The sequence below is a fragment of the Meles meles genome, chromosome 18 (genome assembly GCF_922984935.1).
Source record: "Meles meles chromosome 18, mMelMel3.1 paternal haplotype, whole genome shotgun sequence".
NCBI classification, from domain to species: Eukaryota; Metazoa; Chordata; class Mammalia; order Carnivora; family Mustelidae; genus Meles; species Meles meles.
In genome coordinates, this window is record NC_060083.1 from 46,481,555 (window position 1) to 46,504,046 (window position 22,492).

Sequence of the window (22,492 nt, forward strand, 5' to 3'; positions counted from 1 at the left end):
GGGCCCTCGGTTGCAGAAGTCTCAAAGTGGGGAAGATGGGGAAGCACTAAGTCTAGAATCCCCGGCTGAACTCCGATTCTGGGTCAGAGGCTTGGATGGGTTGGCGCCCCAGCAGGCGTTCGATTGCCCCGGGGAAGGCCGCCTTGCCCTGTGTAGGTGTCCGTGACATCGACCTGTGGGTGAATGTCGAGTGTGGGTCCTGGTGGCCGTCTCATGTGTTCACTTACTGTATGTGACACCTTCAGAATATTTGTGCTCGAAGGGTGGGATGTCAGAAGACCAACCGTGTTAGTGTTGTCTGCCACAGCTGCCCCAGGTTGGGTGCGGAGAGCCGGGCGCACACCGCCCCTCGGCGGCGGCCAAGAGCATGGCATCTCAAAAAGAAAGCTTACTTCCTCAGGACCTAGATTTGCCACCTACTTGCTCTAGTCCACTTGCAGATATCCTCGACCGAGAGATCCAGCATACTGGTTTGGGTCCTCACCCCTCCCGGGATATTCTTTCTGCATTTTTGATCCTACAATTCCTTCCTCCAGGAATGACCTTCCTCATTCCTCTCTTGGCTTACACTTACGCGTTCCAAAACTCAGCTTTCAATGCCCCTCCTGCAGAACCCCTCCAGAATTCCCTCTTCCTCCAGGGCATGAATCCCTTTTTTTTATCCCCAGCGCCTAGAAGGGCCGAGGACGCGGGCTTCCACCAGGGGGCGCGAGGACTCTGCGTTGTTTTACTATGTCCACCAGGTGGCGCCTCCTCCCGCCTATGGTCCCCACAAGGTTGGGGAGCCGGCCCGCGGATACGCCTCGGCTGATTGGGAGACGCACAGCTAAACTATTTGCATAATCTTGAAAGGACCGCGCTGAGTGGTTGAGGTATAGTAAAAGAAGCTGAAACGGGCTTTCTCATTGGTTTAAATTTCCCCCCTTCGTCCACGTCCCGGTCAGATGGGGCCGGGAGGTCAGTCGGAAGCCTCCGGCTAGTGGCGACAAAGGACCTAGGTCCGGGTAGTGGGCGCTGCAGGGTGAGTGCCTGACAGCCGAGCGGCTGGGGTAAGGGACCCCAGGGCAGAGCGGGTGGGGGACCAGAGTGGGAGACTGTTGACCCCGCCCTGATTTCTCTTGGCTTGCCCATTCTCCTGTTTAGGAGTTGGAGAGGTGCATCTAGAGAGGGAGGGACAGAGACCCTTGGCACCTGCCTCCACCCGCCCACCAGGGTCCTCTCCGCCCACCCTGGCCCCACCCACGCTCCCCTGGGGTTGGAAAAGTAGCCTTCTCAGACCTCCCGGGGGGTCTCACTCAGGTCTAGAGCTTAGCTCGCCCCGCTGGAGAGTGATCAGTGGCATCCGGAGGAGGTGGGTGCCGGAGTGGACCGTGGAGGTCTGCTCACACGGACGCTTGTTCTTGCAGAATCACTCAAAAGTGGGTCCCCTGAGCTCGGAGCCACTGGGTATGGGTACCGAGAAGGAAAGCCCAGAACCGGACTACCAGAAACAGTTTCAGGCCGCTGTCAGTGTCATTCAGAACCTGCCTAAGAATGGTGAGGGCACTGGGACTTGCCTTTGGGGGTCTACAAGATTGGGGTCTGCCTCTGATCCCTGCAATTGATGCAGATAAGTCCCTGCCTGGGCTACTCTGGGGATCTCCTCTCGCCATCTCTGCCCATTACAAGGGTGATTCTCCCCCGACCTCCACTCTCTTGGAGTTAGGGGTGATGCTCTGCCTTCTACTTCCCACCCGCCTGCCTAGGCTCTTATCGCCCGTCTTACGAAGAGATGCTGAGATTCTACAGCTACTACAAACAAGCTACCATGGGACCCTGCCTGGTCCCCCGGCCTGGGTTCTGGGACCCAATTGGACGATATAAGTGGTGAGCTCCCTACCGGCAGGGCAAACAAGCTTCAGCTGCCAACCAGCCTCTCACAGCTCTCTGCCCTCAGGGATGCCTGGAACAGCCTGGGCAAGATGAGCAGGGAGGAGGCGATGTCTGCCTACATCACCGAGATGAAGCTGGTGGCACAGAAGGTAGGGAAAGGCCTCAGGCTTCTTTCTGTCCCCGAGGTCCCAGCTAGGTGGCCTGTCTTCTGCCCTTCCGGGACTGACCCCCATTATGTTTCCCGCACATTGACAAACCTGTAGGAATTCCCACGTTCGTGCTCTGTCCCCAGCCCTGCCTGTCTCCGGTCCCTGACAGGGCACTGGGTGGAGAGGCATGACAGGGCAGGAGCAGGGCAGAGGAGATCCAGCTCAAGAGGGGATAGGAGGACAGTGGTAGGAGGGACCAGCCCCTACCCAACAGACCTCCTCCCCCACAGGTGATCGACACAGTGCCCCTGGGCGAGGTGACAGAGGACGTGTTTGCTTACTTCGAGCCCTTGTACCAGGTGATCCCTGATATGCCGAGGCCCCCGGAAACCTTCCTGAGAAGGGTCACAGGTCAGGCCTCCAGGCTGTGAGCGCCACAAGTGCTGAGTGAACTTCCTCAGGTCCAGGCGGAGGGGGCTGCTCAGCTGGAGGGGATTTGAGGGCAGAGGGGATTTGAGGGCAGGTGATGTCCCTGTAGGGACTCCAACCAGTGCCCCTGATGGAGTGGGTCTCAGACAGAGCTCATGGCTGATGGGGAGCAGAGGCTAGTCCCATTGGGAGGCACCAGCCTCTTCCCACCCCCACCTCTGGGTCCTATGTCTCAGCAGGCTGGAGAGAGCAGGCCCTGAATGGAGATGTTGGGGCTTCCCCTGCGCCTCCCTGCCTTCCCAGGGAACCAGCACCCCCAAGTCCAGGTCAGTGCCTGGGCTGGATGGGCAGAGAGCCAAACCCAGAACAGGGGTGGGGGGGTTTCAGTGGGGTGGGTAAGGGGAGAAGGATGGATGCCACACCCCATGCTCACAGATACTGAGACCTGCTGTCCGTGCAAAGGCCCAGGGGCAGGTTCTGGGATTCCACTTTGGGTACCTCGCTCCTGGGACCCATCTCTGCATCTTGTGGCAGTGTCTCTAGTGTCCCCTGAACATGTGCCTCTGTCCCATCGCACACCCCTCTCCTTCTTCCATGGCCTCCCTCTTGTCATTAATTTTACCTCTCTCCCCGCCCAGAGTCCCAGCCACCTAGGGACCTGGACTCTGAGGTTTTCTGTGATTCCCTGGAGCAGCTGGAGCCTGAGCTGGTGAGACGACCCCTGGTTCCCTGCCTTCCCCACCCCACTGTCTCCCGGCTGCTCTACCCCCTACCCTGGCATCTTGTGCCTCATCTCAGCAGGTGTGGACAGAGCAGAAGGGAGCCCCTGGAGGACAGCCTGACACCCAGAACAGCTCCAGGCTCCCTGCAGAGAAAGGTGAGCCCGTGCCGACCTTTCACCCCCTTCTGCCCTTCCCTCTATATCTGGCTTTCCCCTGACTGCCCTCTTGGGGCAGAGGTCAAAGTCTGGCACTGGGCACTTACCAAACAGCCAGAAACCAGCCTGGATGGGCAAAGTCCCTGCCCGGCCCCTTCTCTGTGTCCGCTTCCCATGTAAGACTGTCAAAGGACAGTGATTTTTGTTTTATCTCCTTCTAGAACTTCCAGTGTGCCATGCCTCTTAAGGGGCACTTTCATAAATATTATCTCCTTTATGCCTCTGAGGAAGCAGCCCTGTGAAGGCAATGACCTCTTCCCCTAATTTTCAGATGACAAAATGAGGTTCAGAGAAGTTTCTGGCTTACCCAAAGTCACACAGCTAAGTGGCAGTGCTGGGATTCAAACCCGTGGCAGCCTGTTACTCAGCCACTTGGATGGACTTTATAAGAAGGACACTTTCCAAGGGATTGCTCTCTAGTATTACTTTGCCTCAGATATGCCCTGGCCTGCCACCATCCTGTCCCTAGCTGAGTTGCCTCCTGAGTCCCCTTCCTTGTGTGTCTGTGCTGGGCAGAGGGCAGCGTGCTGGGGCCCCAGGAACTGGACACGTGGCTGGTGGGGACAGTTCAGGCACTGCAAGAAAGCATGCGGGATGTCCAGGCGAGACTGCAGAGCCTGGAGAGCATGTCCGGCCTCCCGAAGCAGGTGAGCTGCCCCCAAGGCCCATGGTGTGATTGAGGCAGAATACCGCCAGTCTCTATTCGGAGGCCCCTCTTGGAGCCACTTCCGTCTTTTCGTCCTAACTCCCCAGCTGCCCACATCTCTGACTTCTGCAGAGAATGGTGTGGCTTGTGTGTTATCACAGGCAGCAGAGTCCAGGGGACTGAAGTGCTCCCACCCTGGAAGGGAGAGTGGGAAGGGCCCTCCTTTCCTGCTCTTACCTCCCTCTGCCAGAAGAGCAACTGAGCAGGAGGGCTAATTCCAACAGTCTGGAAGGCCAGGACGTGCCTGCTGTTTGCACGGGGGATGGGGGTCCCTGTTGTCTCTTCATCAGGGCTTCTGTTCCCAGATTTAGGGTTTGCTCCCAAACAATTCAGCCCGTGTGTGCACCCCTCCCTCTCTCCCCTCTACTTCTGGATCTGCTTGCCCTTACACCTGGGCTCCTGGACGCCTGCACTGTCAGCCCCCAGAGCCCTTACTGAGTGCCAAACACAGGAACACAGGACTTACATTATCTCATTTAATCCACACAACCCGATGAACTAGGTTTGCTTTTCATCTCCCTTTTACAGAAGAGAAAACCGAATCTCGGGAAGGCTGGGTAATTCAGCCCAGAGGAACCTCACAGAGCTGCTGTGAGGGTTAGATGAGATAATGCCTCCCTCAACCACCCCTCCCCAGGAAGGCCTTCTCCAATGAGCTCCGCTGTATACTATTACCAGTATTACTAACATCAAGTGATGGAGCTGGGAGTGGCCCCAGGTCTGTCTCCCTAGGAAGCCGGGACTCACCGTGGACTCCGACTGGGCCTGTTCTTGAGACGCCTGGGGTCACGGGGGCAGGAGACTGATGAATTGCTGGATCTGGGGGTTAGCCTCAGTGACCCCTGACCCCCTTGACACCGTGGGTGGCAACCAGAAGGCAGGGATTTTGCCTCAGATTCACCTTTCAAGGCCCACCCCTTTGAGGCCTTCTCATTTATGTGACCTTTAGCTAATTTTACATGCTGAAGTTTTTAAAGACTTCCACCCCAAAATACGTGGTTTTCCAGCTCTAAAAATAAGAACATTCTACTACCTAGCCCAAACGACAACATTTTAGCACACCCAAGTCCTTTTTTTTTTTTTTTAAAGATTTTATTTATTTATTTGACAGAGAGATCACAAGTAGATAGAGAGGCAGGCAGAGAGAGAGAGGGAAGCAGGTTCCCTGCGGAGCAGAGAGCCTGATGCGGGACTCGATCCCAAGACCCCGAGATCATGACCTGAGCCGAAGGCAGCGGCTTAACCCACTGAGCCACCCAGGCGCCCCACCCAAGTCCTTTGTACCATCAAATCCTCACTCCAAACTGAAATCTCCTCAGTAGTCCGGAAAGGGCCTTTGCTAGCTGCTCTGTCCATCCAGTCCCCACAAGGCGCGTGCTGCAGTGGGCTCCTCTGTCCTTTAAAACTCCTTTCATCTAAAAAAAAAAAAAAAAAAAAAAAAAACAAAAAAAAACTCCTTTCATCTAGACCAGCCCTGCGTCCTTGCTACTGACCTATCAGGACTGGGCCAGTGCGGTGGTCCTGGAGAATGTTCCTTTTTGGGTCTTTCCGATGACATCCTCATGGCTGGCTAAGTTTACATGACCAGATTATGTCAGATGTGATGTTCTTCACATCGGGGGGACACAGGTGTAGATGTCCTGCCATGAATGATTCTCGCATGGACCACTAGCATGGAGGAAGGGGTGACAGTCGGGTCCCATCACTGTTGGAGCCAAGGAAATGTCCAGCTCCCCCATTCACCCCACTGGCCCTGTCATTTTTGACAATTGATGGATAATCCTTGCCTGGATCAATAATTTATTTGGGCAAAAAAATACTGAATTTTAAATTTTATTATTCCTTTTTTATTTATTTACTTGAGAGAAAGAGAGTGGAAGAGAGCATGAGAGGGGAGAAGGTCAGGGGAAGAAGCAGACTCCCCATGGAGCTGGGAGCCCAATGTGGGACTTGATCCTGGGAGTCTGGGATCATGACCTGAGCCGAAGGCAGTTGCTTAACCAACTGAGCCACCAGGCGTCCTTATTATTCCTTTATCGTATCTTAGGTGTCACTTTTCTGTAGCGTGTCATCCAGGATTTCCCTGAAGTACAGTGCCTTATGGAAAAGCAGAATAAAGGCTTAATTTTTCCTTTTTAATTACCTATTTTAAAGTGAGGAATTGATTTAACGGCTACCTCAATAGTGACAAATTTCCAACTTTCTCTTTGCATATCATTATGGACTAATGGATTTTTAAGATTTTTAAGATTTTTAAGATTCAGTATTTCAATCAACAGAAATTAATTCTTTGTGATGCTTACATTGTCACAATTGTGGTCAATGGAGACCCTTTGAGGCTGGGTCCTACGTTTTCATAATGTGACCTCATTAATCTTTTAAAAGCTTCCTTGCTTTCTGGTACAAGATATCCCACATTCACCTTGACCTTCCCTGCTCCAGACTTGGAATTAGCCACTTCTCCAAGGAGTCCTGGATCTTTTTAGCAGAGAATGATATTGAGAAACGAAAATCCGAGCACCGTTTGAAATATGTGGTCCATCCTTTATCATATTGGGTATTCAAGCCATACGAACAGTGGCCCCAAAGAGACAGCCTAGAAGCCAGTCTCTCCCGCACCTGGGATTGTCCTGGGAGGAGGATGTGGGAGGGAACAGCTGGTCGGCTGTCAGGGACCCCTGACAGGGAACCCCAGGATCTCTGCAGATTTGGGTGTAGTGCCTGCTTCGCCCCCGTTCTTACAATCTTAGGGACGCAGGTCCCCCAGACGAAGCTCCCACTTAGTTCTGGAAGCAGGTTCCTCAAGAGGCCCCCAGTGGGTGCTGAAGCCTGGGCTGGCCCCTGACTCCCTCCCTCTTGGCAGCAGAGGACCCCGCCCAGTGCCCGGCCATGGCCTTTCAGGCTCTCGGGTCCCACGCTGCTCTTCTTCCTCCTGTGGCCCTTCATCGTCCAGTGGCTCTTCCGACAGTTTCGGACCCAGAAGAGGTGACTTTCAGTGGAGGGGTCTCTGCAGCCAACTGAGGTGGCTATGAGCCCCCTGTCCTGCTGTGCCCTGAGCCTTCCTAGGGTTTAGGAGAGGAACAGCATTAACTCTGTCCCCCCCTACCAGTGTTTGCCTCTGCACCACTCCCGTATTGGGCGGGGGGCGGGGGGCATTTGAGAGCCCATCCTCCCCCGCGACTTCCCACGGACGCGTTTCCCCTCCCACCCAAACACTCAGGTTCGCTGGGGAGGGTGTGGGAGTGGTGCAAGTCCCCGCTTCTGGGTTGGCCCTGACTCGGGGGCGGGGCTGCCCGGTCTCAGCCCCAGCCCTCCCCGGTCTCAGCCCCAGCCCTCCCCTCCCTCTGGGTCACCTGACTCTTCTCCCACCCCAGCTTCTCCCCGGGAAGGGCCAGCTCTTGGGCAAGTTGGGACTTGGGCTGGGACCGGGAAGAATGATTGGCTGGGAGGCAGAGGGAGGGAGGCCAGGAGGCCCGGCCGAGTTGGGGGGGAAGGGAGGGGAGTGAGCTCCGTTGTGCCCGCCTCTCTCCCTCTGCGCGCACACACACTCAAGACGTCTTCATGGAGGTTTCACTTACAAATGAATGTTTCACTAAATAAAATAAGACCTTAATCTTCTATCGTCTGGGTCCCCATGGAGTGAGGCGGGAAGCCGGGTCCGGGCGCGCAAGGCACAAGCCTCTTCCCTGCCTCTCCCCTAGTGCCCCCAGGACAGTCCCGAGAGTCCGACTCAAGAGCCGGACAGGGGCCCGGGGCCGAGCGGGGACTGGGGTGGAGAGCGGGCGGGGCGGCCGAGGGAGGGGCGTGGGTCCAGCCGCTGTTGCCGGGGGTGGGGCCAAGGCACGGCTCCGCCCCCCGCCCCGTGGATCAGGGTAGTACCGAGGAGAGGGAGGCCATCCGCCCGGAGAGAAGGGCGGCTGCTCGTTGTCCGGAGCGCGAGTCGCCGGGATGGGGCCCCGGGACCCCCGCCCCGGAAGTGCCCACCGCCCGCTTCCCCCTCCACAGCTGTTCGCTCCCGGTGCCCCCGCCCGTGACTTCCGCGCTCAGGCTTTCCTAGGGAACTTTCTGGAAGGCCAAGACCCAGCGGGGGCCTAGTCCCCGCCCCGCCCTCGAGTGGGGGCGGGGCCGGGCGCGGGAGCCCCCGTCGAGGTGGGCAGAGCGCCCGCGTGGGCACAGACTGTGGGTGCCGCCGGCTGCTCGGGTTCCGAACTTATTTTTCTCACCGCCTGGCGGCCTTGGTCTCCCTGTGGTCAGCGACACCCCTGTCGCTCCCTCTCCCCTTTCGCCCTGCTCCCCGCCCCCCCCACCCCAGCAGTGGCCGGTATTCGGTGGAGAACCCGCCACTCTGAGCGCCTTCTAGTTTCAGCGCGGGAGAGGCCTCTGGCCAAGGGTCACAGCAGCCTTGGGCCCCTGCAGCTGCCACCGCCTGGGCCCCAGGACCTTCCTACCCCCGGTGAGGAAGAAGCAGTTCTGAAAGCCCCTTCTTGGAAACCCTTAAACTCCTGAGTTCCGTCTATCCGCCCCTAGCTCCTGGCCTTGACCGCTACCAAGGCTGGCTATCATTTGACCCACTGGAAGCCTCGGTCACTCTGTCAGTCCTCTCAAGGTGGGGAGGGCGTCCCTCTGGGCGGACACACAGGCCCAGGTGCTCTATGGTCCAGCCCAGGGGCAGAGAGACTGAATAAATCCTTGTGTTACAGATGGACAACAGCAGGAGAGGGACCGAAGTGATGCTAGGGACTCAGGAATGGGCACACTAGCTGTGGGACTTGGGCAAGATCCTTAACTGCTCTGAACCTGGGTTGCCTTGTTTGTGAAATAAGGATGAAGATCTCATCATTAAGGCAGTCCTGGGTTTTTTGTTTTAAGATTTTGTCAGAGAGAGCACAAGCAGGGGGAGCAGCAGGCAAAGGGAAAAACAGGCTCCGGGCCAAGCAGGGAGCCCCATGCAGGATTCGATCCCAGGACCCTGGGAACATGACCTGAGTGGAAGGCAGGCACAACTGACTGAGCCACCCAGGCATGCCCAAGCCATGTAAAATGCTTGGCAATGGGTTAAAACTCAGCTAATATCAAGGTGCCTGGCCTGTTGTTTGATGGAATTCTAGAATTCCACAACCTATCACTCTACCCACCACACCCCACGCGTAACAGATGAGCGTCTCCAGTAAACTGAGGGTGGCTGGGCTCAGCTGTACCTTTCAGTCCCCGTGAATGAGAGTACCCAGGAGTTCTCTGGGAGTTAAAGAGATCTCTTGACTCCCACTCAAGTTCTCTGCAAAACCTCTTTTCCTCAGGGTGCTCTCAGTGTGAGGGGCAGCTCTTGCTGCGGGGGGGGGGGGGGGGGGGGGTCTCCTGCATGACTGATGAAGGAGCACAAAGAAGGGCAGCTTTTTCAGATGCAGGGAGTTCTTGGAAGCCCAGGAACTGGAGTGGTCAATTTCAAAACAGCTGGCATTCTTTGCTTGCTTCTCCCTTGGGGCATGCCCATCACCACTTCCCCATGGAACCACTCCTGAGTTCCAGACGAGTCCTTTCTTTGGACACGATGCTTGTTCTTTTTTTTTTTTTTTTTTTTTAATTTTATTTATTTATTTGACAGAGAGAAATCACAAGAGAGGCAGGCAGAGAGAGAGGAAGGGAAGCAGGCTCCCCGCTGAGCAGAGAGCCCGATGTGGGACTCGATCCCAGGACCCTGAGATCATGACCTGAGCTGAAGGCAGAGGCTTAACCCACTGAGCCACCCAGGCGCCCCGATGCTTGTTCTTTACAGAATGCCCTTCTTCATGCTACTGGGTCTGAAAACCCTTCATCCTTCTGAGGGGGCCAAGAAGACATGTCCCCCACGAATCCTGTCCACAATTCCCAACTCCTGAGCAGCTTGGTTCACAAGGTCCTTGCCAGGATTTTCTTCATTTGTCATTTTGGCTCAGAGTGGTTTGTTTTTTGTTTTTTTTTTAAAGATTTTATTTATTTATTTGACAGAGAGATGACAAGTAGGCAGAGAGGCAGACAGAGTGAGAGGGGTGAAGCAGGCTCGCCGCTGAGCGGAGAGCCTGATGCGGGGCTCGATCCCGGAACCCCGGGATCATGACCCGAGCCGAAGGCAGAGGCTTTAACCCACTGAGCCACCCAGGCGCCCCAAGCTCAGAGTGGTTTAATGGCCCCTCCACACTGTCCATAAGCAGCAAGGATGGCATTTTATTCATCATTGTTTCTTCCTAACAAATGTTTGCTAAATGAAGAAATGAGGACTTTAATTAAGCTAAAGCTGTTGGAAATGGAAAGGAACTAATTCCAAAGTTCTTGAGAAAAATAATTTTTTTTTGTGAAAGAAAAATGACTCGAGGTACACAAAGGCCTTCGTTCTAGCCAGAATTACCACTTAGTTGTCATGTGACCTTGGACAAGTCACTTCATTTCTCATAGTCTCAGATTTCTTATCTCTAAAATGGAGACAATCATTCCTACCCTAACTCACTGGGCTGTGGTGGGGTCAAGAGATCCTGCGTAAAGAACTGTTGTACGTTAGAAAGAGGTCAGAATGTAAGATGTTGCTATTAAGAAATATGAATGGGTCACGGGTGTGTGGCAAGAGGGAGAGGCTGTTACTACACTGAGATTTAGGCCTAAATGATTAGAGCAGAGTTTGGTCTACTCCAGGGCCGTTCTCCGGGCTGGAGCTCGGAATCTGGAGAATTTTCTCAAGGAGACTGTATCACCTTCCCTCTCCCATGAGTCTACCCCCAAAGTCCTGGGCCAGCATGCCCCTGCCCTCATTTCTGGGCAAGACCTCCTCTTCGGGGAAGCTTCTGGTTCCGTTCCCTCCCGGTGCTGCCCATTGATGAAGAAGAGCCCTTCTCTCTCGGCTAGCCATGGCTGATTACTTAAACTCAGGATTAATTTTGAACCCTCTCCCCCGCCTCCCCCCAAAGAGGTCCATCAGCGGGCCCAGACTGTCTTGTCGAGCTCAGGAAATGTTCCCAGTCAGCTCGGAAGTGAAGAGACCAAGTCAGCCCCAGGAGGCCATTTTCTTCGAAGGAAGCTGAAGCCCTGGGCTAGGCCTTCCCACCCCGGGTCTTCTGGGAACCCCAGGTGCACACCCCACGCTTCCCGGATCCCCACCCAGGCAAGAGTCTCGGTCACGGCCCACCGGCCCACCGTTTTGCACTGGTCCTGGGGCGGCCGCGGCCCTGAAAGAGTAGGCCTGGGCTGGGGCTCGGCCACTTTCGTCCAGCGGTCCCAAGGCCAGAGGGTGGAAGTCACCCGGGACTCGAACCTGCCTTCTCATCCTCCGAGGCCTAGTCCGGGGTTGTTGTACTAATGCAGTCACACTGTCCCTTTAAGGCGGCACTTTTTATTCTTCATTTGTTTACTTCTTCATACGCTTTTCGTCTTACAAAATGCGTTCACAATATCCTTCCGCAAATGTCAGCCCCAGGCATTAACCACACACATCTTGCAGCCCATTCCTGTAATCTTAAGAATCGAGAGTTATTAGCCATAGGCCAACATCTCTCTTTATAGAATTTAATCTTCTTTTACACTGTAGGGACTACTTTTTAGGGATAAACCATTTTTGCTTTAGCTAACAAATGTTTATAACCTTCGGAACCCTTCCGCTGGGGACAGAATACGATAATACCCTTTAAAACGCACCTTTTCATAAAAATATTCTGTGTAGGCCCTCAGAGGCCATCGAATCTTCTCGTATTCCTAAAGCAGAATGGTATGGTCCAAAGCCCGCCCCATCTTCTCTGCGATTGGCTTTCCTTCTTCGGCGAGACGTGCGACTCCTGGCCAATGGTCACCCACGTTTCTCTAGCGAGGGCTATGCGATGGAAGGAGGCGGCCTGGAAGTCGCCCCCTGCGCGTTCTGGGATTGGCTACGTCGCACGGCGCGCTAGGACGGCGGGTCTGAGGGACGGGAACTACGACTCCCAGCTTCCTGACATGGGGACTCCGTTACGCATGCGCATGGGCGGGGCGGACAGGCTTCTATATAAAAGGGGCGCAGAGGGCTTGGAGACAGCAGTTGGAAGTTGGCAGGTGGAGAGGCAGGTTGGGAGGGGAAGTTGGGGGGAGGAGGCGGAAGAGTTGCTGTCGGAGGGGGGAGGAGGGAGGGAGGAAAAGAGGAGGAGGCGGTGGAGATCTGAGCAGAGCCGAGCATCGAGCCAAGGGGGAGATGAGTTTGTCTGTCCTCAGCTGAGGCTCCGGCCGGGCCTAGGGAACTGGGAGCTCGGGTTGGAGCGACACCCGTGGAAGTGGGAGGAGGTGGTTCTGGGACTTTAACCCCTTGTGGGCTCTGCGGCAGGGGATTTAACCCTTTGTGGATTCGGCCCTCGGAGGCAGCGTCATCGGGTAGTTTTAACCCCTTCGGGGCTGGGTTTAACCCGTTGGACTTAATCTCATCTCCTTGCCCACCAACTCGATTGTGGGGGCGCTCTACGGGGAGGCTTGAGGTCCACCCCCTTTGCACATTACGTACTGTTACTGCTGCTGCACCCCCTTGGACCCGCTAGCTGGCCGCGCTGTGGGCACTTAACCCTTTACTGACTTGAGCTCTCCCAAGTTGCAACTGGAGTTTGTTTACAGAAGGACTGGCTAAAGGCGTCACTGCAGGAATTACAGACCGAAGAGGACTCTGCTGGACATTTTTAAACGGAAAGAAAACCCTCTCTTCTCCTTAAGGACTTACAGCCAAAATTTTTCAAACTTCGAGAAGAGGACTCTATTAGCCATGGCCGAGCCACTCTTGTCAGAATACCAGCACCAGCCTCAAACTAGCAACTGTACAGGTGCTGTTGCTCTTCATGATGAGCGGAACCCCGATCGCCCCCCAGGAGCGGAGGAGCGGGTGCCCGAGGAGGACAGTAGGTGGCAATCGAGAGCGTCCCCCCAGTCGGGTGGCCATCCGGGGCAGGAGGGGGAAGGGAGCTTGGAGCCGCAACCGCCTCCCCTGCAGACCCCGGTCCGTCCAGAACCTAGCTGCCCGCAAGCAGGCAAGAAGGGCCAGAATGGGGACGACTTGTCCGCTGGCGGAGCCCCCCCGCCGGAGGCTGCGGGGGAACCGAGGCCCGAGGCCGAGTCTCTCGCACAGCCTTGTCATGATTCCGAGGCCAACAAGTTGGGGGCTCCTGGTGCAGGGGGCGAGGAGGCGTGGGGACAGCAGCAGAGACAGCTCGGCAAGAAAAAACATAGGAGACGCCCCTCCAAGAAGAAGCGGCATTGGAAACCGTACTACAAGCTGACCTGGGAAGAGAAGAAAAAGTTCGACGAGAAACAGAGCCTGCGAGCTTCAAGGATTCGAGCTGAGATGTTCGCAAAGGGCCAGCCTGTCGCACCCTATAACACAACGCAGTTTCTCATGGATGATCACGACCAGGAGGAGCCGGATCTCAAAACCGGTCTCTACCCTAAGCGGGCTGCTGCCAAATCCGACGACACCAGCGACGAGGACTTCATGGAAGAAGCGGGCGAGGAGGATGGGGGCAGCGACGGGATGGGAGGAGACGGCAGCGAGTTTCTGCAGCGGGACTTCTCGGAGACCTACGAGCGGTACCACGCGGAGAGTCTGCAGAACATGAGCAAGCAGGAGCTCATCAAGGAGTACTTGGAGCTGGAGAAGTGCCTCTCGCGCATGGAGGACGAGAATAACCGGCTGCGGCTGGAAAGCAAGCGGCTGGGCGGCGACGACGCGCGTGTTCGGGAGCTAGAGCTAGAGCTGGACCGGCTGCGCGCCGAGAACCTCCAGCTGCTGACGGAGAACGAACTGCACCGGCAGCAGGAGCGAGCGCCGCTGTCCAAGTTTGGGGACTAGACTGAAACTTTTTGGGGGGAGGGGGCAAAGGGGACTTTTTACAGTGATGGAATGTAACATTATACACATGTGTATATAAGACAGTGGACCTTTTTATGACAATAATCAGAAGAGAAAATCCCCCCCGGCTTTGGTTGGTTTGGTAAATTTAGCTATGATGTAGCTTGCGTGCTTTTCTCCTGTTCTTTAATTATGTGAAACTGAAGGGTTGCTTTTCTTGTTTTCCTTTTTAGAAGTTTTTTTTTAATGTGTAAGTAACTTGACCAAGTTATGCATTTTTCTGTTAAAAATCCCCTCCTTAAACGGAGCTAAGGTGGCCAAATCTGAGAACAATTAAATTCATTCTAGCTATAATAAATTTAATATTTGTAAATGTAACATAGTTTCAGTGTGATTTCTAGAGCTAATTCAAAATTGCGCTGACTTATTTTAAGTGATTGCTTTGGGGGGGGGTAAAGAAATCATTAAGGTTGTCAGTTTGCAAAAAATCTTTAATGGGACAATTTTCAATTTGCTTATTTTCCTCTTCAGTGGGTTTTAGTGTGTTAAATATACAGTTCAGGCAAAATATAAAGATTAATTATCTTCAAAACTTAAGTGTGCTCACTTTCTAGTGCCTTGGTTTTCTTTTTTGATGCTAGAGAAAGAAACCAGTGTTGGGTGTTTGGGGAGCAAAGTGGCTACAATCAGAAGCTTAAAATTTAATTCTGTTTCTCAACAGCCATTGGAAAGTCTATTAACAAAACTGTAAACCTAATTTGGCAGTCTGTTAGACAACTAACAGTCTCATTTCATTCCTACAAATAGGTTTTTAGTGATTCCTTCACTTTCCCAACAAGGCTGGAATAAGTTTCTGGATGTCTGAAAAAGGCTCTTGGTAAACCCCTTGCATTTTTGTGCAAACAATGGTTGGATAAACTTGTGTGGCAGTTCTTTGTTAAGACATTCAGAAGTAGGGAATATTGGATTTACAGGGGAAATGGTTGTTTGGGGCATTCCAAGGACTTACCCTAATTATCTAATACTTAAGTGCTCCCTACACTTAAAAAAAAAAACACAAAAAAACAGAAGCTGTCCACCTTTTCATGAGGGTCAAACCAAAATTAGAAATCCCCCTCTCACTGCAAATCAAATGTAAAGCTTCTGGTTGAGGAGCTAAATTAAGTCCTTACGGGCAAGTGGGAACCCTGTACATTCAGTCTTCCCTGTGCAGCTGCTAGTCCCACTCCTAATAGCTGCTTAGTCTCTAGAATAGTTCCATTCTTGAAAATGCAGGGAGAAAGAAAAAACAAAACAAAACACAAAAATGCAGGGAGACCCTGGGAATTAATTTCTGTCCCCAAATCAAAATAGTAAGAAATCAAGATTGTTGGCAGACAATCTCTCCTTTGCTGTCCTGCCTGCCAGTCCCCTGTGGTGTATTTAATAAACTTCTATCTCCTTAAAAAAAAAGTATGATTATTCCTTCCTCATTATGGTTAATCCAGCCCATCTCTACCCACCCTGTGTCAGTGTTTCCCTAGGGCAAATGCATTGCTCATGTCATTAGTACAGGGGTTCCTTAACTTGGGGCCTTAGAATCTAGAGGGGACCTTAGGATTCATGAGCCCAAGTCTATGTAGACTTGGGTTATATTTACATTTTTCTGGGGGTGAGGGTTCACGAGAATCCTGAGACTGTCAAACTCCTTTATAAAGGTTAACATCTGCAGGAAAGGGGGGGGTGTGGAGGAAGGGACACAAAACTCCCACTGGAAAGCTTGCTTTTGTATCTAAATGGAATAGTGGAGGTGGCAGGAACTTCAAGAGTGAAATGCACCTTATGATTCATAAGCATTCACAAATCAATGAATCAAGGGGAATTATGCCGGTTAAGAACTACTCAGGGCCTTCAGAGCTGAACTAAACTGGTCCTATTCTGGCAGATGGTCCACTGAAGACAATGTATGATCAATTTTTCTTTTGGCCTAAAAATTACATTAAATGTCTATTTTGAAATAGTTTTCTTCGTGTTTTTAATTTTCCTTCTGCTATGACGTCATGCAGTAGCCCCAGAAACACGGCTGCTTGGTGGAACAGCAGCAACACTGCCCTCTGGCTTTCTATGCAGAGAAGCCTCATTTTGACTGCACTACAGGATGCGGCAGTGATCACCTCTGACTGCAGAACTTCTTAGTAAGATGGACTTAAGTTTAATGATCTTGTTTCCCCCACTGTCAGCCTTAAGAGCACTCTATACGTACATTTATCATCAGGGGGAAAAAAAGTATGTTTTACTCTCAGGAGACAAATTGTCTAGTCTTTAAAAATATAGAAATAGTGAGGCGCCTGGGTGGCTCAGTGGGTTAAAGCCTCTGCCTTCAGCTCAGGTCATGATCTCGGGGTCCTGGGATCGAGCCCCACATCGGGCTCTCTGCTCCGTGGAGAGCCTGCTTCCTCCTCTCTCTCTCTGCCTGCCTCTCTGCCTGCTTGGGATATCTTTCTCTGTCAAATAAATAAGATCTTTAAAAAAATATATATGTATGTGTGTGTGTGTAAATAGTATCAAGTAACTCACAAATGACTTTGGTTTACCTTGAGACAGGCAACTTTTTGAACTTTGCTTCCAAAGGCACTTTATAATATGCATTGCACTTATGTTCTTAGAATGATAAGGTTTGTATGAAACTTCAGTTTTCTATTAACACTTTCTACGTTGAAACACCTCAGTAGCATACTGCTCTCAGGATAGAGAAGACTCTGAATTACTTATATTAACAGCGTGGGGGGCAGGCTGTCATGATGACGATCCTCAAATCACTTGAAGATCTCTAACCTTTCACTAAAGTCCTCTCTGCCAAACATTTTAACTGGGCTGCTCAAAAGACCATGATTACACATTAGCAATTTCATTTTGTTCCCTTTCTTATCCTAGAGAGCCTGGGTATCCAGTCAGGGCAAAGTGCTTCCTAACCTTTGAGACGGATGGCTGGAAGGCTTAATCCTCCTTTGAGCAAGGAAAACTTTTGGGGGGCTAGCCTAGAATATAAAGTGCCCTTGGGAATCCTCCTATACTGTTGGTGGGAATGCAAGCTGGTGGAGCCACTCTGGAAAATAGTACGGAGGTTCCTCAAATGTTGAAAACAGAGCTACCCTATGACCCAGCAATCACACTACTGGGTATTTACCCCAAAGATACAAATGTAGTGACCCAAAGGGGCACGTGCACCTGAATGTTTATAGCAGCAATGTCCACAATAGCCAAACTATGGAAAGAACCTAGATGTCTATCAATAGATTAATGGATAAAGAAGATGTGTGGATGTGTGTGTACACACACACACACACACACACACACACACACACACACACACAGGAATACTATGCAGCCATCAAAAGAAATGAAATCTTGCCATTTGCAATGCTGTGGATGGAACTAGTGGGTATTATGCTGAGTGAAATGAGTCAATCAGAGAATTATCATATGATTTCCCTGATATGAGGAATTTGAGAGGCAGGGCAGGAGGGTTGTGGGGGGTAGGGAAGGAGAAAATGAAACAAGATGGGATCGGGAGGGAGACAAACCATAATAGACTCTTATCTCATGAAACAAACTGAGGGTTGGCAGGGGAGGGAGAGGGTGGATGGGTCATGGACACTGAAGAGAGTATGTGCTATGGTGAGTGCTGTGCAATGTGTAAGCCTGATGATTCGCAGACCTGTACCCCTGGGGCAAATAATACATTGTATGTTAATAAATAAATAAATAAATAAAGTGGTCCTTAGGAGATAGGAATCTTTATCTGTTTTTGGGAAAGCCAGGGAGGCCCGGATTGGTTTAATTCAGAAAAATAGACCGGCAGAAGGGAGAGGGGCTGGGCGGGGAGGGGGGGTGTCCTGGGAGGCTCAGTCAGTTAAGTATCTGTCTCAGGTCATGATCCCAGGGTTCTGGGATCAAACCCCACATCAGGTTCCCTGCTCCCTCTCCCATTCCCCCTGCTTGTGCGCTCTGTTAAATAAAATCTTTTTAAAAAATAGACAAGGTAGGGGCGCCTGGGTGACTCAGTGGGTTAAGCCTCTGCCTTTGGCTCGGGTCATGATCTCAGGGTCCTGGGACTGAGGCCCGCACTGGGCTCTCTGCTCAGCAGGGAGCCTGCTTCCCCAGCCCCCTGCCTGTTTCTCTGCCTACTTGTGATCTCTCTCTGTCAAATAAATAAAATGTTTTTTTAAAAAAAATAGATACGGTATTTCTAAAGACAGAAAATGTAAAAATTAGTCTGGTTTAGGAGTAAAAAAACCAGGGTCCTAGTCGTATCTTTGACACATACTAGCAGTGTAACCCTGGAAACAACCGAGCCTCATTCTTCATCACCAAAATGGCGCTGTGGTTACTTTACAAAACGGCTATCAGCATTAAACAAGACACCATATAAGTGTGTCATACAAAAGTAAGCTACCATTGACATTATTATTTTCTTTTTTTTTAGTAATCTCTACGCCCAATGTTGGGCTCAAACCCATAACCCCAAGATCAAGAGTCGCCGGCTCCACCAACTCAGCTAGCCCCTATTGTTTAAGAACAGAGCAGTAGCCCATTTGATTGGTGTTTTAATTTCCCCTTCATCCAGAGTAAAATTAAAATCTTTCACTTGGGAAAATGTAAATAAATATGCTTTACCCCAGTTACTTCAAAAGTTACAGAAAAAAAGAGAAACAAAAGAGGGAATCCATAGAAAAGTAAAAAACAAAACAGAACAAAAACAAAAACACACCCAAAAAACAAAACCACAACTAAACAGTTCACCTTCGGGAAATCAAGGGCTGGTTGTATTTAGTGAAACGTCAGGTAACGCACCACAGGATTCCCCCTGGCCACTCACATCCAGAACAGCTAGCAACAAATATTCACAATATTGTGATGGCAAAATTGGCTCGAGCTGAGATAGTACTTGTACCCAAGTACGCTTGCGTTTATGAGGTCTGTTTTTTGAAATTATTTTTCAAATTTGACAAGAACACTGGAATAAAATTCTACTTTACTATTCTTTCTCACATAAGGTGTAGATGGTTGATGCTAAAAATGAAGAATTTTTAAATTAAAGAAAATGTCAAATTCAGGCCCTGAACACAGTGGATCTGCTGACCAAAGGGTAACAATCATAATTTGCAAGTGGGACAGAATATATAGTCCAGGAGGCAAAGATTCAATCTTGAGCCAGTTGTCTTTGAATACTGGAAAGCTTAACACCTCATTCCACTTCTTGTTGAAAAAAACAAAGGAGTTTAGACAGATCAATACTTAAGCTCTCACAAATCCTCCTGAATAAACTTCTTGAGTTTTCCTTAGAGGTGGTTCAATTACGACAAATGATGTATCAACAAGGTCAAGGGCAGGAATAATTCTACTAGTTTACTGATAAACCTCTTGCACACCCACATAATTCTTTCAAACGGTTGAGCTGGTATAGGAAACTGGTGGTAAGTTTTTTGAAACTTCTAGTGTGATCTCTTAATCTTAACACTGCCCCAAGAGCACCTTACGTTTGGCCTAAAAGTTTTTTCAAGAGGAAAATTCAGAAGGAAATTGTACTATCATTCTTCATATTCTATTTCATACATCCACTGACTTTGTTTGAAGTGTTAAAAAGCCCTGGGTTTCCAGTGAGCAAAAAGGTTATTCCTGAAGGAAAATGTGGGAACTCCAGTGCCCCATGCACAAGTATATGAGAAAATGATAGCATTACTGCTCTTGTGACATATTCAGTAGAACTTGTGCTAGCCTCCAGAGAGAGGAGGAGGACATTAATCTTAAGTCTGAAGCCTGTTTAAACACAGCACTCTGCAGACCTGGATAACTCCAGCACAACAGGTAGGCAAAGGCAGGAAACCAAACTGGAGGATGGAAAGGACATCCAAGAAGTTAGTTAGTTCTACTGTCCTCTCTAGTTATTCCTAAAAGTGTTCTTAACAAAATGGCAAACGTGAGTGATTTAAAAGAAAATTCAAAGAGAAAGATGGTGAGAGCTAAACACACTTTAAAAAATTGGTTAATTATGGGAATCAAATCAGAAGCAAGATCTTCATCCTGAAGAAGACTGCTGCAAAGAATCAATCCTACCAGTCAATGAATCCTGTTCTCACAGAGGCCCCGGGCCCCAGGAGTTGGCCATCAGGGTCAAACATCCAGGACTTTGTAGCAACAACTGCTTGGTACCCTAAGAAACTGACCCTTGTTCAGTCCAGTTGGATGGCCACCCTTTGTGCTGCCAAGGGCAACCAAAGCCATCTTTCAGTAAGGCAGGCCTCTCAAATGCCCCCAAAATAATCTCTGAAGCAGGAGTTCTAGCTTCCCAAATAATGAAGTTTTGGTAACTAAATGTTTACACAGCTATTGAAAAACAGTTACTCCTCAAGGTGTTTATGTGGAGGGTAGCACTGATATTATTTTCAAATCAGGGAACTAAGGCAAAGTCTGCAGACTTTGTCATAAACCCCAAAGGAACTCATCTGAAAGGAGATAGCTGAGGAGAAAGTTGAAGGTCTGGTTGAGTATTAGATAAACAACAGACTCAGCAACAAAATGACCAGTTTGGACTCATCTTCAGGATTTGGCCCCTGGCCAAGCCAATCAAGTCAGAGGTAGCACACAAAGAAACAGAACTTGGGAGTTCCTAACTTCCAGGCCTGTGTTATGCTCAGAAGAGAACCAAGGGAGCATTCATAAACTGGGTTTATTCCCAGCTTTCCTTATCAAGGAATGGAAAAGCTTGTGGCTCAACCTTAAAGATGGTAACCTTTCATCTTTAAAAATGAGTAACACATTTCTGCATCTGGCACGGTAGTCACTTAGTAGCATCCAAAGGTTTAACTACATTACTTCACAAGAGTCTGGGATCCTCCTCCATTAAACAGAAGAACCACATGGATAAATCTTTAAAGCCCCTTTCAGCTCCTTAATACTATTTAACTTAACTCCCACCAACCTAATGTCAACTTCTCCTCACTCATTTTCTCTTGATCTGAAGAAGTGTAAAATTAACATGACATAAGCCAAAAGTCAACCTACAGTATGAATCAAGTGTACTGCATTTAGTGGTTCAAATTTTGGATTAAGAAATCAAGTCAGGGGCGCCTGGGTGGCTCAGTGGGTTAAAGCCTCTGCCTTCCGCTCAGGTCATGTTCCCAGGGTCCTGGGATCGAGGCCCGCATTGGGCTCTCTGTTCAGCAGGGAGCCTGCTTCCCTTCCTCTCTCTCTGCCTGCCTCTCTGCCTACTTGTGATCTCTGTCAAATAAATAAAATAAAATAAAACTTAAAAAAAAAAATCAAGTCAATGGTGACCATATTTTCACAATCCAGTTGCAAGACTTTTTTTGAGACCATCTGAAGTAGGGGGAGAATATAAATAAGGCTATGGAATTGTCATTTACAACTTAAAAAAAAATTATTAATAGGAGGGCAGCTTCGGTTCTCAAAAACCTTTCAAGGTTCTTGCTAATAAAGCCAAAGGCTGGGGCTCCTGGGTGGCTCAGTGGATTAAGCCGCTGCCTTCGGCTCAGGTCATGATCTCAGGGTCCTGGGATCGAGTCCCGCATCGGGCTCTCTGCTCTGCGGGGAGCCTGCTTCCTCCTCTCTCTCTGCCTACTTGTGATCTCTCTCTCTGTCAAATAAATAAATAAAATCTTAAAAAAAAAAAAAAAAGCCAAAGGCTCAGGAATGTGACCATGTGTGACTGGCAATGAGATTCATCACGAGGTACCCTCAAAGGTAAAGTTCACTACTGAGTCCAATCTCATAGTCTACCTAAGCATAATTTTACTGGCATTTTAGCAATGAAATAATTAAGATATCCCCGAACTGTAGGTAAAGCTCTCTGAAGTTAGATTTTGAGCAGAAAACAAGATGGCTTAATCTGTAATTCCAGAAAATAATTTCACATCAAACTTCAATCCTTAAGCTACTACAGCTGTAATATAAGGTTGAGTGTTTATTTTTTTTCAAAGCAGGTCTCCCTCACCTCCCAAACACTATAAATATGAAGTAGCTCAAAACTGCAATTTCCATCTTGGTAACATCTGGGATCCACAGAAGTGATTTTTCAATTACTTGGAAATTCAAAATAGAGGTTCCCTAGTAACAATGCACCGGTGGCCAAGTCTCCCCATTTTGTTTAGTTTGTGGAAGAAAAGTTCTTTAAACTGGAAAGAATTTGTAGTCTTATAAAGATTACGTTGGAATTAGTTCGTTTTTTCCTCTAGGAGAGCAGCCATTTCTCCAAAAGTTTGGGTAAAAGTCATGGCTCAGATTTCAAAACGCAAACAGATGTTCCTGAAGCATCCGAAATGGGCCACTCCAATTTTATTCCCAGAGCCACGACCCCTCGGTTAGTTTGTGTCTCCCCCTCCCCCAACCCTGTAAAGGGCAAAAACTCAACCCCTCTTTGGTGTAAACTTTCAAGAGAAGTGCAACAGCACATTTTTGGAGTTTCCCAAACGGGCTGGGGACGTGCTAGGTCAGGTCGTTCGGAGAATCGGGGCTGGAAAAGAAATCTTGAGGGCAAGAGCGCTCAGAGATTTCCAAGCATTGGGCTTCTGAAGGTTTCC

General features: G+C 50.2%; 2 protein-coding genes across 6 annotated transcripts; both read left to right on the forward strand.

Moving 5' to 3' along the window:
- The first annotated feature begins 956 nt into the window (after positions 1–956).
- ACBD4 (acyl-CoA binding domain containing 4) lies at positions 957–8,521 on the forward strand. Of its 5 annotated transcripts, none has more exons than XM_045986201.1 (10): positions 957–1,021; positions 1,407–1,536; positions 1,746–1,866; positions 1,937–2,021; positions 2,312–2,432; positions 2,690–2,776; positions 3,089–3,159; positions 3,249–3,327; positions 3,904–4,034; positions 6,960–8,521. In XM_045986201.1, the coding sequence occupies exons 2-10, from the start codon at positions 1,449–1,451 to the stop codon at positions 7,080–7,082; spliced, it is 906 nt and encodes a 301-aa protein (XP_045842157.1). In that variant the 5' UTR covers positions 957–1,021; positions 1,407–1,448; the 3' UTR covers positions 7,083–8,521. The 5 variants fall into 5 exon arrangements, with proteins under 5 accessions (XP_045842157.1, XP_045842159.1, XP_045842155.1 ...); XM_045986203.1 differs by having other exon boundaries at positions 3,252–3,327; positions 6,960–8,520; XM_045986199.1 differs by having other exon boundaries at positions 6,957–8,517.
- Positions 8,522–12,122: 3,601 nt separating this feature from the next.
- On the forward strand, positions 12,123–15,365 carry HEXIM1 (HEXIM P-TEFb complex subunit 1). The gene has a single exon (XM_045986117.1). The coding sequence runs from the start codon at positions 12,834–12,836 to the stop codon at positions 13,911–13,913; it is 1,080 nt and encodes a 359-aa protein (XP_045842073.1). The 5' UTR covers positions 12,123–12,833; the 3' UTR covers positions 13,914–15,365.
- The last annotated feature ends 7,127 nt before the right edge of the window (positions 15,366–22,492 follow it).

Coding starts and splice junctions, on each gene's coding strand:
- ACBD4 (XM_045986199.1), top strand. CDS start 1,449: ATGGGTACCGAGAAGGAAAGCCCAGAACCGGACTACCAGAAACAGTTT. Junction 1,537..1,745: donor TCAGAACCTGCCTAAGAATG/GTGAGGGCACTG, acceptor CCGCCTGCCTAG/GCTCTTATCGCCCGTCTTAC. Junction 3,160..3,248: donor AGCAGCTGGAGCCTGAGCTG/GTGAGACGACCC, acceptor GCCTCATCTCAG/CAGGTGTGGACAGAGCAGAA.
- HEXIM1 (XM_045986117.1), top strand. CDS start 12,834: ATGGCCGAGCCACTCTTGTCAGAATACCAGCACCAGCCTCAAACTAGC.